The sequence below is a fragment of the Balaenoptera physalus genome (genome assembly GCF_965194825.1).
Source record: "Balaenoptera physalus genome assembly, chromosome: 16".
Taxonomy (NCBI): domain Eukaryota; kingdom Metazoa; phylum Chordata; class Mammalia; order Artiodactyla; family Balaenopteridae; genus Balaenoptera; species Balaenoptera physalus.
The window spans coordinates 92,433,296-92,449,977 of NC_138898.1; the positions used below are offsets into that span (position 1 = coordinate 92,433,296).

Genomic DNA, 16,682 nt, shown 5'->3' on the forward strand with positions numbered 1-16,682 from the left:
AACCAAGACAACTGACAAAGTTTCAAAGGAATGACTTTTCATTCATTCATTCATTCATTCATTCAGACCCATCTTTTCTAAGTTAGTTTACACCTTCTACTGGGGAACGCAAGCATTGCCTTAGGCAAGAAAAAAAACACAGAAGTGTGTGTTTTCAGATTCCAATTCCCTGGGTCCTTCTGTGCGGTTAGCCCAGGGGCCAGGGAGGCCCGAGGCGCACCGGCCCACGTAGGAGCGCCTTTTGGCAGAGCCGGGTCTCCCGGGTCTCCAGTCCCTACAGGTTTCTCACACAGATGCCAATCCTCACAGGAGTACTGAATCTGTTCATCTGCACGCGTCCTATCAGCATCTTGCTTTGTTGAGCACTGTTCGATGTCCCAGGGAAAACACATGGAAGGCTTTTAAAGCCTTTCTGATGTGGCCCAGAAAATCACATCTTGTCAACAACGCACTCAACCTGAACCTCAAAAAGTTTCAGAATCAGAAACTACGTGGCTCAGGCGGGATGAATGATGTTTAACGTACCTATGCTACTTCTGGCCTGCCTACCCCGAAGATTTGTGCACATACACAAATACACCCAAAGAAAACACTGTTTTTAAAAGTGTACAAACAAGAAAGCCTGAATGTCCACCTAGACACTGACTAAACAAATTTCGATACAACCATAAATGCAATATTAGACAGGCATCAAAAAGAATGAATTTCATCGCAATTACCATTTAAAATGAAAAAAACTCCAAAACCATGTATTTGAAGTAAAGACAAAAACACACTCCATGTTTCTGTAGGAACATGAAAGCAAAATTCAGGTGGTGCTTACACAACACTGCGAAATGCCAGTGGACTGTACGCTTTAAAATAGTTGGTTGATTCATGTTATATGACTTTCACCTCATTAAAAAGGCAGGAGAACCCACAATGAACAGGATTAGCTGCAGCTCCCTCCAAAAGGGAAACCAGACAGGGACTGGAGAGGGACAAGGGGAGACTTAATTCATCTATTAAATAAATAGATAAATTTAAAGGTTTAAAGATTTCACAATGAGAATGTAAGAAAAAGAACAAAAAGAAAGGAAATGTGGAGTGGGGGTTAACTTATGATTGTGAAGAGTTACCCACATTTTGAGTAAATATGCTTATGTAACAAATTCATGCGGTGTGACCTCAACCACGCAATAAGAGTGAAAAGCCTCTGGGTGTAGGTTACGGGGGATTTTAATTTTCTTCCTTGCACACCTCTGTGGTTTTCAAAAGTTCTTTGATAAATGTTTTACTCAAATAATTAGAAACAAATTTTTTCAAAGGTAATAAATTAGCATTGGCTCTACAAACCACTGCTATAATCTAAAAGAGCAAGGGGCATGATAAGAATAGAAGCCCAAAGCAACTAACAGTATAGTAACTTGTTTACTCCGCCAAAATACTCAAGACCGATTTAAGCAGGAAGTGGGATGAGTTTCCAGAAGCTGCCACCAAAGCTACCACGGCTGACCTTCCCTCTGAAGACATAGCAACCGCACAGCTGGGCTCAGGCCCACCATCCTCCATGCTGTCAGAACAAGTGGCTGCATTGTTGGTGACGCAGACGGAGCTGGGGGAGAGCAGCAGACACTGCCACAGACAGGTGGCGACCTGCGAGCACCACGACTCCACCAGGTACCGTTTGTGGAACGTGCTTTTACCCTGAGAAGGGTGTTATGCTCAACTCAGCAACGGCACACTTCAAAATGCAGCCTCAAAACCCGATACACAGCATGTCAGGGACGGAGTCCCGGCCCTGGGAGGGCACTCAGAGGACACAGCGTCTCGGGGAGGGCGCCCTGCAGGCGACATGCCTGGGGCCAGGTCCAAGCTCCATCACTTACCAGCAAGTGTCTGAAGCTGGCTGAACCTCAGTTTACCGGTCTGTACAATGAGGGTGACAACCGTCCAGCAGGGCTGCTGTGAGGGTCAGTGAGGACATGGGTACAGAGCCCGGGGGCAGAGTGAGCGCTCAGCGATGCTGGTCTCCACAGCACCCACACGATCCAGAAACTGCTACAGAGGAAACCCTCATATTGATTCTGCCACCCCCTTCCCCTCACTGTGTTCCCACACTGCTCTACTAACGCTAAGGAGGTCGGTAACACTACAGCAGCCAAAACCAGAAGGTCTAGTCACAAGGATGAGATGCCAAAATAGAAATAACTGTCAGTCCAGGTACCATCATCCTTCATTATGTCAAAATCATCATTTGAGAAGTATGAACTGGGCACCCTCGTGCGCAGGGCACAGCCAGGAACACAGGGAGCGGACAGACAGTGCCCTGCCCTCCTGCACTGTCCCGTCCAGACCCTGTCCACTCACCCGAGCATGTCCTCTGGCTCTGCCACACAGTCCAGTGCTCAGATTAAACAGACGAGGTACCAAGGGCTTGGAAACAAGGCGACACATGTTTCAAGTCGAGGGCTCCCAGCCTCCCTATGTGTTCCCTTAAGGCGAACAGTGATCACAGCAGCCGCGGAGCCCCGAGCCTGGAGGGGCACCTTGGTCACACGGTGGCCCCCGGAAGGGCCTCTGTAGCTGTGCTCTCCCCAGGGGCCCAGCAGCGAGGCCGACTCAGTCTGGCCCAGGTGTTGATCAGAGCTGGGAACATGGCCAGGCCCCGGCCCTCTGTGGTCAAGCAGGCGCACCGGGGTCCCAAGGGCCTCCTCTGCCGGTCAGTGGGGCCAAGGTTGCCCCGTGAGACCTTCCACCATGCCTGCCACCCTCCCAAACAGGCTGGTGTGCCATGTGCCCCCCAGAACCCGCACACTCCCGGTGAGCTGCCCCTGCGGTCACGGACTCTCACCCACAACAGAGACCAGAGAGAACACGTCCCTGCCTCGAGCATCACCGCCTCCCACCCTGACTCCCTGGGCGCCTGGAGTCTGCGCTCCCAGGAAAAGAAGGAGCGTCTGCAGGTGACCGCACAGCCCACAGGTCCAGTTCAGGACGAGGTTTCTCCTGCTTACGCCAAGTTCAAATTTATGGAATTCCAAACACTCCCAGGTACAAAAAGACCAACCACATCAAATGTAAGTTGAGAGAGGAGGAACAGAGGTAATTTTTGGTGCATCTCTTAAACTTTTAAAGGATAACTTTGAGTTCGAGTCTACAGTAGAAACAGTGCAGACACTGAGGCTTATAAGACAAGGTTGATAAAAAGAAAAGGAAATATCTAATATTTGGACGCGAACTCTTTTTCTAACTTTTAAAAGAGCAAGACTTACGTTTTTGACTCCTATCTCTCGAGTAAATCCTTGAGGCCGGGCCACGGGCAGCGGAGTATGCAGTGAGCGCGCCTTTGCGCTCGGAAAGGAGGCTGCAGTCGCTGCAGGTGTAGCCGTTGCTCCCCGCTGCTTCTACGGCCCCTGCGGCCACATCGCCGTTTCCCTGAATGGCAGCCTTACTCCCACCTGAAGTTTGCAAAAAGGAGATGGAACCCGCTTATTACAATCTGCAAACACCTAACTAAAACCTCCATCTTGAAAAATGTGGGGAAGAAAAGGACAGAATTACCTTTAAGCTCTCCATCATCGTCAAGACCTAAAAAACACACACATATTTTTGCTGTTGAGCTCAGATTATCAAAAGAGAACAAAATACACAAACTCAAAAGTAAAGGTTACAATGGTTAATAAATCAGCATCATGGCACTGGTCAAGATTGACTTCCTACAACGCCTAGAATTAACAGAAATTTCTCCAGGTATATGCAGATGCTTGCTTTCAATTCCAGGTGAAAGCACATCTCTGGAGAAAATACCTCCCCACACACTCTGTTCTCACGCACTCCCACACTGTCTACACACACACACCCATGCTGTGCACAGAAGAACAGGCAGGAACCTCAGCACCGGCACACTCGCCTCCTCTGCTGCCCGGGAGCTACTCTGCTAGTGAGCAAAACAGAATACGAACTCCAGGGCTTCCCAAATCAGCACGTAAGATTTCTGGAACGAATCTAATCTTTGAATCTTCTCAGAAGGGCCAACCGGAACATCAAGTGGACACGAGCAGCTTTGCGGCCCCTCGAAGCCATGGCCCCTGTGGCCATCGAGTCCTCCACAGGGAGGACTGGGGTCACGCTGCTGCCTTAGTCAATCCAGGTCACAAGCCACATCATTTCCTAGTGTCAATTCGTCTATACTAGATGCTTTCCAATGAGACAAAAATTGCTGTCTGGAACTTGAAATCATGCTGGTGAGTTTACCAATGACTTTGCTTAAACATCCCACAAAAGTCATGCATTTAGACACACAGAGTTAATCAGACTGCCCTGACCACTCCACTCCATCTTCCATATCACGACACACGATCGGCAGCTGGAAGTAGTTTCCCTGCATTTCCGATCTCAGTCCAGAGGAAGGCCTCCAGACTTCCTGGGGCTCCTTCCCCCCAGTAAGGGGAAAAGGGACAACCAGGCCATGACGCCCCTTCTTCCCAGAAGAAGCGGAGAAACCACTGGAGGTGACTCACCCCAGAAGTGGTCCACTTTGGTCTGCTCGCGGATCAGAGACTCGTCCAGCACAGGAGGCCGCAGACAAGCCGCAGCCCGCATGGCACTGGAGCCGCTCTGGCTGACAGCCAAGGACAGGACCTTCCTCGAGGTGTGGTTGATACTAAATGCCGGCTTGTGTGCACTGCTGCGCTGTTTTGCTAGTCTAAAAAGGAAGGAGAAAGGAACAAGTCTACAGACTTTTTCTAGTAAATACAAATGATTACATTTTACCAACACAAAATCTCTGCCTGACAATGAATATACTACTGTTAAGGCAACGTGCTCTTATGCCCTTTCTGCTGTAATGAGACATCTGTTAATCTAAAAAAGGAATTGTTAAGCTGGGCTCAAGAACTCCTCCTAAAATTGTACACACAAAGTAGTTCTCAGATTATTTGGGGCCTCATGACCCAAAAGTGGTTCAAACTAAAAATAACCTAAGAATAAAAATGACCTATATTTTGAAATTATATGATTTATAAATTTAGTGTCCCCCCCACCATTTAAAACAAGTAACTGCATCCACAGGCACATTCCGCACTGTTTCTCAGTCACTAGTAAAGGCGGAACTGCGTCAAGTACAGCGAGGAGAGGCTGTCACCAAAATCCTTTCTGTACTGGATCCACCACAAGGATGGAGACAAAGCCCTTGAAGACCCTCCCCACTGAGGGAGCGAGAAGTGAGCAAAAGGCAGGGAGCAGAGACAGGAAGGCCCCCATGAGCAGGTGCACCGGGAAACCTGGTCCCAGTGTCGCCCGGGGACAGAGAACCAGCCTGTTACAGCCGTGGTTCCCACAGCAGTACCTGCATGAACACCCCAAACCAGGATATCCAAGAACCTCACTGCAAATGAACCCCAGGTGGCTGCGGGGCGTGCAGTGTGTGAGTGTGAACCACAGATGGGGAGGTGACGCCACAGACACCAGCGTCCAGCCTTGCTGTCAGGCCAGTGTCCCGTCACCTCTCAACAGCCACCGTCCCACTCCCAAGAGTCGACCACTCACGCAGGAAACTCGTCACTCTTACATGAGTGATGTTGAAGGAAAGCTGTTACTTTTATTCTTTATCTCTAAATGGTACAAAGATCCTGCACACTTTTGCTCCTTCTTGGGCACAAATAAGTGATGGGCACGTGGAGAGTTCAGAAATCAAGTGAACAGGACAATCATAAATACAGGTAATCATCTAAACTTCACACGTGTATCTTTCAGTTCACACAGATTTTATAAACAGACTTAAAGCACTAACACAGACACCTGCAGGGCCACATGATGATGGGTAGGGCTCCTCCCTTAACCGCCAGTGGGGCCCGCTACGCAGATGAGCTGGGAACACTTGCCCCGGACGGGAGGGGTGTCCGCGTCCCTCTTTACTCCAGCGCCAAACAACCCGCACACCCCAGCCCTGGTTTCAGCCTCATTCACAGTACAGCTACGACCATGTGTGCAGTTGTGTGTGTACACACATATCCGTAAATTCGAGAGAGTGAAGTCTTACAGACCGAAACCTCATGTGTTTGGTTTTAACTGTTTTCGCTCACCTGGCTGCTCTGTCCCCAGTGGGGCCATCCTCAGCGGCACGGGCTGTGGTGACCAGGCGCAAACTGCGGCGGGACATTCTTGGAGAATCAAATACAGGATCCAATTTGTGCTCAGTCTCGAAATCCAGAGCATCAGAAGAATAACTTGAACTAGAAGGAAAAAACCTCGTCATAAACACCGCTTACCGCACCACTTTTAAAACAAATAACAAACAGAACGTGCAGCCTAGTGTGAATTTTTAAAAACAGCACATGCCACAACTAAAAGTCTGCATGCTGCAACAAAGATCCCGCATGCCACAACTAAGACCCGGCGCAGCCAAAATAAATAAATAAATAAAATATTTTTTTTAAAAAACGAAAAAAACAGCCATCACTATGTGAAGCCTTTCCGACAGAGCAAAAGCAAGCTGGCACCCAACTTGTTCAACAACTGATGCCCCTACATTTGCTCTGATCACAGCACATGTGAAATGAATCCCCCAGCTGCCTGGTGTTCAAGGCTACACCCGGCCCTGGGAAGTGCGTCAGGACGTGCTAAATTCACGAGACTCCCCACCTACAGGGAAGGAGGTCAACGTTGTTAGAAAATCATAACCATTTACTAGTAGACACTGCCTGATAAAGCAGTTAATGAGACAGTGACCACTACGTGACATTTAATCCGAGATCCCAGTAGGTCACTGAATGAATCAACGTAAGGAGAAAAGGAAAAGCCAGTGACTGAGCCACCAGCGCACTTCGCATTTAATTCATCACATAAACCCAGAGACAAACTAGTACACAGAGAAGCCACTCCGTTACCCTTCCACGTAATTATCTTAAACCAAAACACAGATCCTGATTTAAAAAAAAAAAACAAAAAACAAACAAACAAAAAACACAGATCCTTCTGTGCTGTCAGCAAGTTTTCCAAATCCAGAAACGTGAGTCGAGAACCTGTTCTGCGCCTCCCTGGGGGCGGGGATCCTACAGACAGTCCAGCAGCCGGGGCCACCACGCAGTGAGGACGCCACACCTCCAGGAGGTGAGCTCACAACCCGACAGGAAGGACGAAGGTGAGAGAGGGAGGGAGAGGCCACGGCTGCCACAGGGAACAAAGCAGGCCAAGAGAAGGACTGCAGCCCAAGGCACAGAAGGTGGGGCTGCAAGAGAACCTCGGGCCTGGCTTCAACCAAAGGGCCTTCGTGCGCGTGCGCGCTAGAGGACGGCCTGCACCCTGGAGGCCCTGGGCAGGCCCTGCTGTGGCGGAGAAGGGAGCTCCAAACCCCTCAAGTAGTTTATCCACAGGAGGAGGCAGAGACGCTGGGGGTGCGTCCAGTAGGCAGTGGGAGAACAGCCCCCGCTCAGGACAGCAGACCACCGGGCTAAGGATCTGGAAATCCACGGTAACCAGGGGTATCTGAGTAAAGTAAATGGGCTTAAGAACATTTCCGCGTTTTATTTTATATTATAAAAATATTTTCAGAATCAAATTCATCATAAACTTATCAGATATGACACTAAAAACTGTTAAATCAAACCCTCAGAAAGTTATTACAAATTGCTTCAAGTTGTCATATCCATTTGAGGCATCACACATAACTTCAGGAAAAGGTCCTCCTCAACTTGAGAGGCTGGAGTGGGGGCAAGAGAGAGGCTGCACTAACCCACACTGAGCAGCAAGGACGCTAAGCTCTACCTCATTTTAGTAGAAAATATGCTTACTTTTCTTCCAAGATTATTTTTAGTATTTTACATAATTACAATTCTCGTTTAAGAACACTGTTATTTCAAGTCAGAATCTACCACGTAAAAATGGATCAATACCCCTCCACCATCTTCCTCTTAACCTAAGTCCTGGCTTTAGAGGACGGCCATTTATGAACTTGAACATCAAGAGAGGACAGTGCAGTTCAAGTCCACCGGCCTCTGTCAGGCCCCAGACCAGGTGTGTGTCTCGAGGAGCAACCTAGACAAATACGCAAACGTGCAGAAGGCAAGAAGCTGACGATGGCACCCGCACCCGTCTCCCACCCACACGTGCCCCAGAGGCTGCAACTCAGGGGACACGACAACGCTGCCAGTCTGGACAGGGTCCTGGCTTTCCAACACAGGACCTCTAACACAACGCCCCTGCCGGCAGAAGGGTGTTCCAAATACCTGTTACTTTGATTAGAGAGGGCCCTGGGAAGAAGCCGGTATAGCGGCTGTTCGTAAGAGCAAATGAGGGAGTTCCCCGGTGGCCTAGTGGTTAGGATTCCGTACTTTCACTGCCATGACCCCGGGTTCAATCCCTGGTTGGGGGACTGAGATCCTGCAAGCCGCGCAGCACGGCCAAAAAAAAGAGCAAACGACTGGGAAATGCCCATTAATAAGGGGATGATGAAATAAACTAGGATACATGTACCTTACGTAATGCAGTGAGGCCGTTAGAAAACATAAAAGATCTATATATACTGTCACAGAAAGACCTCCAAGATATACTGTTAAATGAAAAAAGAAATACTCTATTATCATCCTATTCATGTTTTTAAAAATATATATAACACAAAAGCACAGGGTTCAACCCCTGGTCGGGGAACTAAGATCCAGCAAGCTGTGCAGCAATGCCAAAATCAAATAAATTAAATATTCAATAATAAATAAAAGCACATATTACCAACACAGATGTGTAAGAGCACAGAAAAGACCTCCAAACCGGGAACAAGAGTTACCTCTGCAGCTGAAAGGAGGGAGGCACAGGGGTACTTCCACTCTGAGCTGGACAGTGCTCAGCTCAACAGACCCGGCAGCAGTGTTCACAGTGGCGGGGGGGAGGGATAGAGGGAAGGAGGGAGGGAGGCGGGGACCAACAGTTCTGTGCTGACTTCAGACCTGAATGTTGACAAGCGCCTCTGTCTGCATCCGAGGGGCTCTCCTGAGGCGTTGGGCGCCCACCCCACGACTCCGTGAGTGCCCCACCAGCTCCTGTGTTCTCCTGCCCTAGGCTGGGATCCCAACCATCACCTGTAACAGGCTCCCACAGACAGGTGCACCCAGGGCCCCGCAGAAAGATTCGAGCGTCTGACGGAGACACAGGACACCAGCACCGCCCCGAGGCAGCGCAACCTCATCACATGCCATGTTAAAGTTTACTTTATTTACTTATTTTTAAAATAAATTTATTTATTTTATTTTTGGCTGCGTTGGGTCTTCGTTGCTGCACGCGGGCTTTCTCTACCTGCTGTGAGCAGGGGCTACTCTTCGTTGCGGTACGCGAGCTTCTCCTAGAGCACGGGCTCTAGGCACGTGGGCTTCAGTAGTTGTGGCACACAGGCTCAGTAGTTGTGGCTCGCGGGCTCTAGAATGCAGGCTCAGTAGTTGTGGCGCACGGGCTTAGGTGCTCCGCGGCATGTGGGATCTTCCCGGACCAGGGCTCGAACCCGTGTCCCCTGCATTGGCAGGCAGATTCTCAACCACTGCGCCACCAGGGAAGCTCCTTTATTAATTTTTCTATAAAGCTGGGGTGGGGCACAAAATTTTAAACTGAGGTGTCTAATCCAGGATTAGAGAGAATTAAGTGACCAAACTAGGATATAAAAGAAGATAATATAGACAAAGACCCCAAATATAAAGTATAGATCTAATCCTTAAGAGTATAAGATTTTAGTTTAGTTCTCTCATCAACTATGCATTGTTCTTTTTAAAATGTCTGGTATTTAGATGCACTTTTATTTATTTGTTTGTTTTTGGCTGCACCACGAGGCTTGCAGCATCTTAGTTCCCCAACCAGGGATTGAGTCCTAACCACTGGACTGCCAGGGAATTCCCAAGATGCACTTTTAATTAAAAGGCTGGAAAAACTCTACCTCAGCTGAAAGCCGGATGGACAGCAGGCAGCAATGAGCCGTGGAGTGGGCAGTGCGCCACCAGCGCTGAATTTGGCTATACCGTCAAAGGTGCAGCCGGTAACTGGGAGAGGGCATGTGGGCAAAGCAAGTCACACCCGGTGACAATTCTAAGGCTCTGCCCAAAGTCCTACCGTTCAGAGTACTGCTCTACCTTAGTACCTAACCCCAGCACTGCCCCTCTGAAGTCCCAGCCTCAAACCTCACCACCCATCATTGATGACCTTTCACCACAATGGTTCTCCTGCCTCACAGGGACCCCAACTCTGACTGTTGTCACAGCTACCCCCAGCTGTGTCCCCTGCCCTGTTGGCCTTCTGTCCCAGGGCCTGGCAACACTCTCACCTGGAAAAGCTCGACTGCCCTCCCTGTACGGCTCCAGACACTGCAAGCCCCCGGAGGGACTCCTACCAGTGAGGTCAACACCCTCCCTGTCTCCCAGCCCAGCAGGTCCCGACTGCCTAGCAACATGTGTGACAGTCACCTGCCCCAGACTCTCTCCTCTCCCCTCCTTCTACCTTGGGTTCTCAACACCTGGTATTCTGACTAGTTGTTCTAAAAATATCGTTATCTTTTAGAGATTTGCTTCAAAACAATCCACTGGGGAGGGGAGACCAAGTACTGGTAACTGTTGAAACTAAGTGAGAGGCGAAGGGGCTTATCATCACTATTCTCCAAACTTTCACACTGTTTGGCATTTTCCATAATAGAAAAACATCTTAAAGAAATGGCATGACCAGGATGTTGCAGGAGCCTTTACGTGTTTACTGAAAGTGCTGAGGCTGCAGGCCAGCAGTGCTAGACATGGAGTGGTCAGCCAGGGGCCACCCAGGTGGTAATGAGACAGACGGTCAGACTGGGGAGTTCAGCAGGCGGAAGGGGAGGGTCTGGAAGGACAAGGATATGAGGAGGACAATTTCGGGCCAGGCCAGGTGGCCAAGGGCTGTGGGGAAAGGCTGCAGGGAAACCCAGCCTCCAGGGACCATGAGTTTCCGCTGGAGCTGGACGGTAAATAGAGGCTTCACTGAAGAGTGGGGACGTAGAAGACACACAGGCAGGAGAGAGAAGGGCAGGCAAGGACAGAGCCGGCTTCAGCACGGCCACTTGAGGCCGGTCCACAACTGGGTGTGCCCCCTCCAGACTGGGTGTCGAGTGGCTGGGACCCTCGGCAAGAGTCGTGCTGAGGTGCCCGCCCATCACAGCTTCCTGTGTCTCTGTGGGCCCTCGGCCCCCAGGGCACCCTCGGGCTCCCATCGTGACCTGCTGATGGTCAGACGAGAACTGCCGCCCACATGGCTCCTGAGCCTGAGTCTCACACACCCTCCCGCTAACTGGTGGTCCTCCTCCTGTGCCCACGCCAAACCGTGACTGTCACGCTTGGCTGCTCCTTCATCCCCTTCCTCCAGTCAAGTACAAGGCCCCCAGTGTTCCCTCCCAAACCCCTCTCTCCCCACGCCCTGCCCAGCACTAACGCGGTCTGGGCCCCCATGGAGTCTCACCTGAACTCCTGCCAGCCTCTGAACAGCACCGCCCCACTCTCCATATCTGCATAACCCTGGTTCCACCCCTCCTGGCTGAAACCCTTCGCTGCCCTCCCCCCGCCCTCAAACACAGGCCCACATCCCAGCACAGCTCAGTCCGCCTGCCTTTCCCACTTCAGTTCTCATCCACCTCCGATCCCTCCGCACGCCTCACTGGAGGAGGGCTGGGCTCTCTGTAGAGACCCAGACATAGGCAACTTTTAAAAACTGTATTTAAAATGGGTTATAATAAATAAATATAAAAACAAAATAAAATGGGTTATAAAAGCTAAAAATGAATTACCAGGAATTATTATTTTTTATGCTCCACAATACAGAATAAGGAGGAATTTTACTTGAGTTGGCCCACTCATTTTGTTCTAAAATAGTACAGGACTTTTAACAAAAACAAAGTGTGTTACCACAGAAAGTGTGACATGATCTAAAATTGTGACTAAAAACTCAATCATTAAATATGAGATTTGACTAATGCTGTTAAGAAGTAGTTTTCTTAAAATACCTTCCAATTTTCTTTAAGTTTCAATTACATTTTTACCGTTTAGAAGATAAGCCATTGATAAAACTGACACTAGCATTTTCCTTGTGTGCTTTAAACATCTTGCCAGGATGCAAAGGTTTTTCTATCTGCCAATCAAATCTTCACCAATCCAGGAATGTTTTTCCCTTTGGCAGTAGCCCATAATTTTATAATACTTAAGTTTCATCTCAATCATCCTTTCTATCAATACTTGGTAAACTAGAAAGGCAAAGAGCAAGTCAACAGCTTCTAAGACTCAAACTTCAAGGTTCAGCATCGAATCAGAATACAAATAAAAACAGAAAACCTAGTGCATTTGACAGAAGTTGTGGTCTTGAAACCATTGGCTTCATCAAAATTCTACTTATGATGGCTCCTCTCAAAGGCAAGTCACTTTCCAGGTTAGTTCTGTTAATTTTAAAATATTCAGCCATTAATATAAATCACAAAACCCCACCATAACCACACAGATGTGTTCTCGAGACCACAGCCACCTGGGTGGAGGCTAAAACAGTCATTCATTTGCAGTGACTAATCACTGAGTCATCAGAAACGTTCGGTTTTCAAAACAACCTCATAATTTCCATGTCAGTTTAGCAGTTTTGTAAAACCAGAGCATAACATAACGTTCATAGATATTTTCACTTTCAACAAAGAGCAGTTGGGTGCAAGTACCATAAAGCCCCCATTAACCCAACAGCATTCAAGAACAGCGCAGGCAAGACAACGTAACACGCATGCGAGCAGCTCACCTGAGTGCATACGTGTAGCCAGTGTTCTCGGGCACACACTGGGGAGGAGTGTACATGTGGAGCCGAGAAAAGTCCATGTTCACAGTCTCAAAGCATACTGCAGATGGCGGGAAAAGCAATGCAGGCTGTTAAAGGCCGGAACACACAGAGGAGCCCTGCCTGTGGTGGCCCAATGCAGACTGACTAGAGGCACCGTCAACACTTTGATCAAACAAGGCCAGTAAAGCAGGGTTGGTTTGGTTGATTTTTTTTTTTAAGCAAAGGAGACAAGTTTTCTCATGGTTGCAAGTCCAGAACACAGTTGTCATACTTAGTTCCCTAAGATTATATATCTACAAAAGCAACAAGGGGAAATCCTAGATCAACTGACTTAAAATGATGAAAAGAATACAGAAAGTATCTCAGAATCCTTTCCAAAATGTATTTTTAAATTCCTGAAGGTGTCAAAATGTTCTCATTCTTCTGGAATAAATTTTCATTGTTATTAAGTAAAACAGAACGGATTCTTGTTCTGTGGTCAAGAAGCACTCCCATACTTTCCTAGACAGCAAAATTTTTACAAGTAGCTCAGAATCAGAAAACTGCAGGGTGAGTAAGAGATAAGCTTAAGGCACTGTTAATACTTTCATTTTTCCCCAAAGGAAAACACATTATTTTCAAATTAAAAAGTTTTGGGCATATTGTTTTTCATGTTGTCATCTAGATTTCTTTGGAATGACTCAAACTTTCCTCTGGCTAAAAATACACACACACACACACTTCAAAAAAACCCCCACACCCTCGTAGGAGTAATGTGAATCATAATCTGCTGTTGAAAGATCAAGGAAGATAAACTTGGACAAAAAATATTCAGGTATAAATGACTGATTTCTATAAACTAAGCCAAAAATACTTAAATTCACTCCATATTCTTTGAAACAGTCCAAATATTCTTTTAAAAATTAAGCACCCATAGAAATAAGGAACATTGTTTATATATAAAAACTTTACTGTGCCTACTAATTTCAACATTGCTCAGTTCCTCTCCGGGACCTGGCCCGCCAGCCCAGGTAACACACTCAACAAGTACAATTCATTCTATTAATAGACACGTAAACCTCTTGCTGCAAATAAACTTACCTTCGAGTACTGAGTCCATGCATTTGTTCAGTACCTGTTCACTGGCCTCGAGCTCCCCTCTGTCTCCTCCACCAGCACTGGAGCCCAGGTTCAAGGGCACAGAGACTGAGGAACAGCACACGGGGGGCAGCCTCATGGCTCAGGCCTCCTCCCAGCTCCCCCGAAGGACAGAGCCACACCCAGCAGCGGTGTAGTAATGGCTTCCGACTGTGCTGTGGCTAGTAATGACTTACTAAGCAACCATAACAATACTAACACCCCATAACTGCTCTCATCCTCTAGAGAAGATAACTGATTTTTACTTCCTAACTTGACTCCCAAAGTGATCTTTCACTTTCATGTTTTACTACAACCCACGTTACCAACCCCAGGTTAAAGTTGTTCTAACTGCTGCTAATTTCTACCAACTTCTCTACAACTCGTATTCAAGAATTCAAGACGGGGGCTTCCCTGGTGGTGCAGTGGTTAAGAATCTGCCTGCCAATGCAGGGGACACGGGTTCGATCCCTGGGCCGGGAAGATCCCACATGGCGTGGGGCAACTAAGCCCATGCGCCACAACTACTGAGCCTGCACTCTAGAGCCCACGAGCCATAACTACTGAAGCCCGCGCACCTAGGGCCCGTGCTCCGCAACAGGAGAAGCCACCGCAATGAGAAACCTGCGCACCGCAACAAAGAGTAGCTCCCACTCACCGCAACTAGAGGAAGCCCATGCACAGCAATGAAGACCCAACGCAGCCAAAAATAAACAAACAAATAAATAAATTTATTTAAAAAAAAAAAAAGAATTCAAGACGTCCTTAGTGAACTGAGTATTTGGACCGGTTTACAGAAACTGGTTTACAGTGTTATAAACAAGTGAATGGCAGGTGCCCAAAAGCAGCATTTAATCTAAACATCGTGGCTATGACATGGAGACACCAGAGCGTCCAGCTAAGAACAGGGACTGACTCCTACAGATTTGGGCTCTGATCCCAGCTCTGCCCACTAGCTGAGTGACTGCCCTGAGGCCAGCTCCTCGCACACAGGAAGCTCCATCTGTGAAGCAGGGTGGCAGCAGCGCTACTGGCAAGGCCGCTGAAGGGATCTAAGGAGGTCCAGCCCATGACTCAGCACAGAAGGAGCAGTTAGAGCCTGGTGAGGAGGACATATGCAAGAACTAACAGCCTTTTTATTTTATTTGCATGTATGTATGTATTTACTTATTGGCTCTGTTGGGTCTTCCTTGCTATGTGCAGGCTTTCTCTAGTTGTGGTGAGAGGGGGCTACTCTTTGTTGCACTGCACGCGTTTCTCACTGCGGTGGCTTCTCTTGTTGCAGAGCACGGGCTCTAGACACACGGGCTCAGTAGTTGTGGCTCGCGGGCTCTAGAGCGCAGGCTCAGTAGTTGTGGCACACGGGCTTAGTTGCTCCAAGGCATGTGGGATCTTCCCAGGCCAGGGCTCGAACCCGTGTCCCCTGCATTGGCAGGCAGATTCTTAACCACTGTGCCACCAGGGAAGTCCCATGCAATTTATTTTTTTAATGCTTTCTTTTTTTTGGACATCTTTACCTCATACTTTTTTTTTTTTTTTTCAAACTTATTTTTGGCTGCGTTGGGTCTCTGTTGCTGCACACGGGCTTTCTCTAGTTGCGGTAAGTGATGGCTACTCTTCGTTGCAGTGTGCATGCTTCTATTGTGGTGGCTTCTCTTGTTGCAAAGCACGGGCTCTAGCATGCAGGCTTCAGTAGTTGTGACACGCAGGGTCAGTAGTTGTGGCTCACAAGCTTAGTTGCTCCGTGGCATGTGGGATCTTCCCAAACCAGGGCTCAAACCCATGTCCCCTGCATTGGCAGGTGGATTCTTAACCACTGCACCATGAGGGAAGTGCTAATGCTTTTTAATTTTTTTAAATTGAAGTATAGTTGATTTACAAGATTTCAGGTGTACGGCAAAGTGATTCAGTTATATATACATACATACAAACATATATATACACATATATATATTCTTTTTCATTCTTTTCCGTCATAGGTTATTACAAGATATTGAATATATTGATAGTTCCCTGTGCTATACAAAGGTCCCTGTTGTTTATCTATTACAGCCTTTTTACTTTTAAAAGTTACATCAATATGTTCTCACGTTTTCATCTACCTAAAAGAGAGGTTAATTTCTAATGCATAACAAACGGTGTTTTCAAAAGCTGTCAGAGGCACAGTGCACCACACTGTTCAACCTGGTTCTTCCAATCGATGAGACAGATAAAGCTGTGTGACACCACCCTAGTTGGGTTTAATGTAGGCCTTATATCACAATTTTAAAAGAAATTTAATTTCTTGTCTCTGAGATAAAATTCTATCAAAGAACCAAATGCAGCTACTGGCCATCACAAGCCTATCACAAGCAAGATAGGATTACAGCAGAGTGACCACGTAAAAGTCCTGCGGGTGACAACACAGAGACACGAGCTGAGTGGCAGGCACAGTGGTAGACTTTTGGCTAAATGTTTTATGAGAGGAGCTTCAAACGTAATAAAATGCCCAAAGATAACACCATCAAGAGAGCACCAGTGTGGACACACACAGCTCTAGGAAGAGCAGGCCATGCGGCTCTGGAGGAAAGGCAGACAGGAGACAGGGCAGGGAGGCCGTGGCCCGTCACAGCCAGAGCTCAGTGGCTACGACAGTGGAAGGAAAGGGAGCATGCGATTGGATGCCCTTACTTTTTCCTACTCATTCTGACTTCGCTCCTGTAACCATGTGAATTTTATGTTCTGTTCTCCAGTGAAACACATGTACGTATAAAACTATACAACTATACGCAGAATCCTGTCCC

The 16,682-nt window shown here is 47.8% G+C and overlaps 1 protein-coding gene across 15 annotated transcripts in view; it reads right to left on the reverse strand.

The window, feature by feature from the left end:
- The window catches only part of SUN1 (Sad1 and UNC84 domain containing 1), a 53,531-nt gene that overhangs the window by 25,468 nt on the left and 11,381 nt on the right, over positions 1-16,682 (reverse strand). For 7 of the 15 annotated variants that reach the window (XM_082430632.1, XM_082430627.1, XM_082430633.1 and 4 more), the window contains 6 exons: positions 13,864-13,968; positions 12,745-12,841; positions 6,066-6,215; positions 4,503-4,687; positions 3,544-3,570; positions 3,255-3,440 (listed from right to left, as the gene is read on the reverse strand). In XM_082430632.1, coding sequence (XP_082286758.1) covers positions 3,255-3,440; positions 3,544-3,570; positions 4,503-4,687; positions 6,066-6,215; positions 12,745-12,841; positions 13,864-13,882 — 664 coding nt within the window. In that variant the 5' untranslated portion in view covers positions 13,883-13,968. Of the gene's footprint in view, positions 1-3,254; positions 3,441-3,543; positions 3,571-4,502; positions 4,688-6,065; positions 6,216-8,454; positions 8,580-12,744; positions 12,842-13,863; positions 13,969-16,682 lie in introns of those variants that run through there. The other 8 variants (XM_082430624.1, XM_082430635.1, XM_082430625.1 and 5 more) reach the window with 4 other exon arrangements.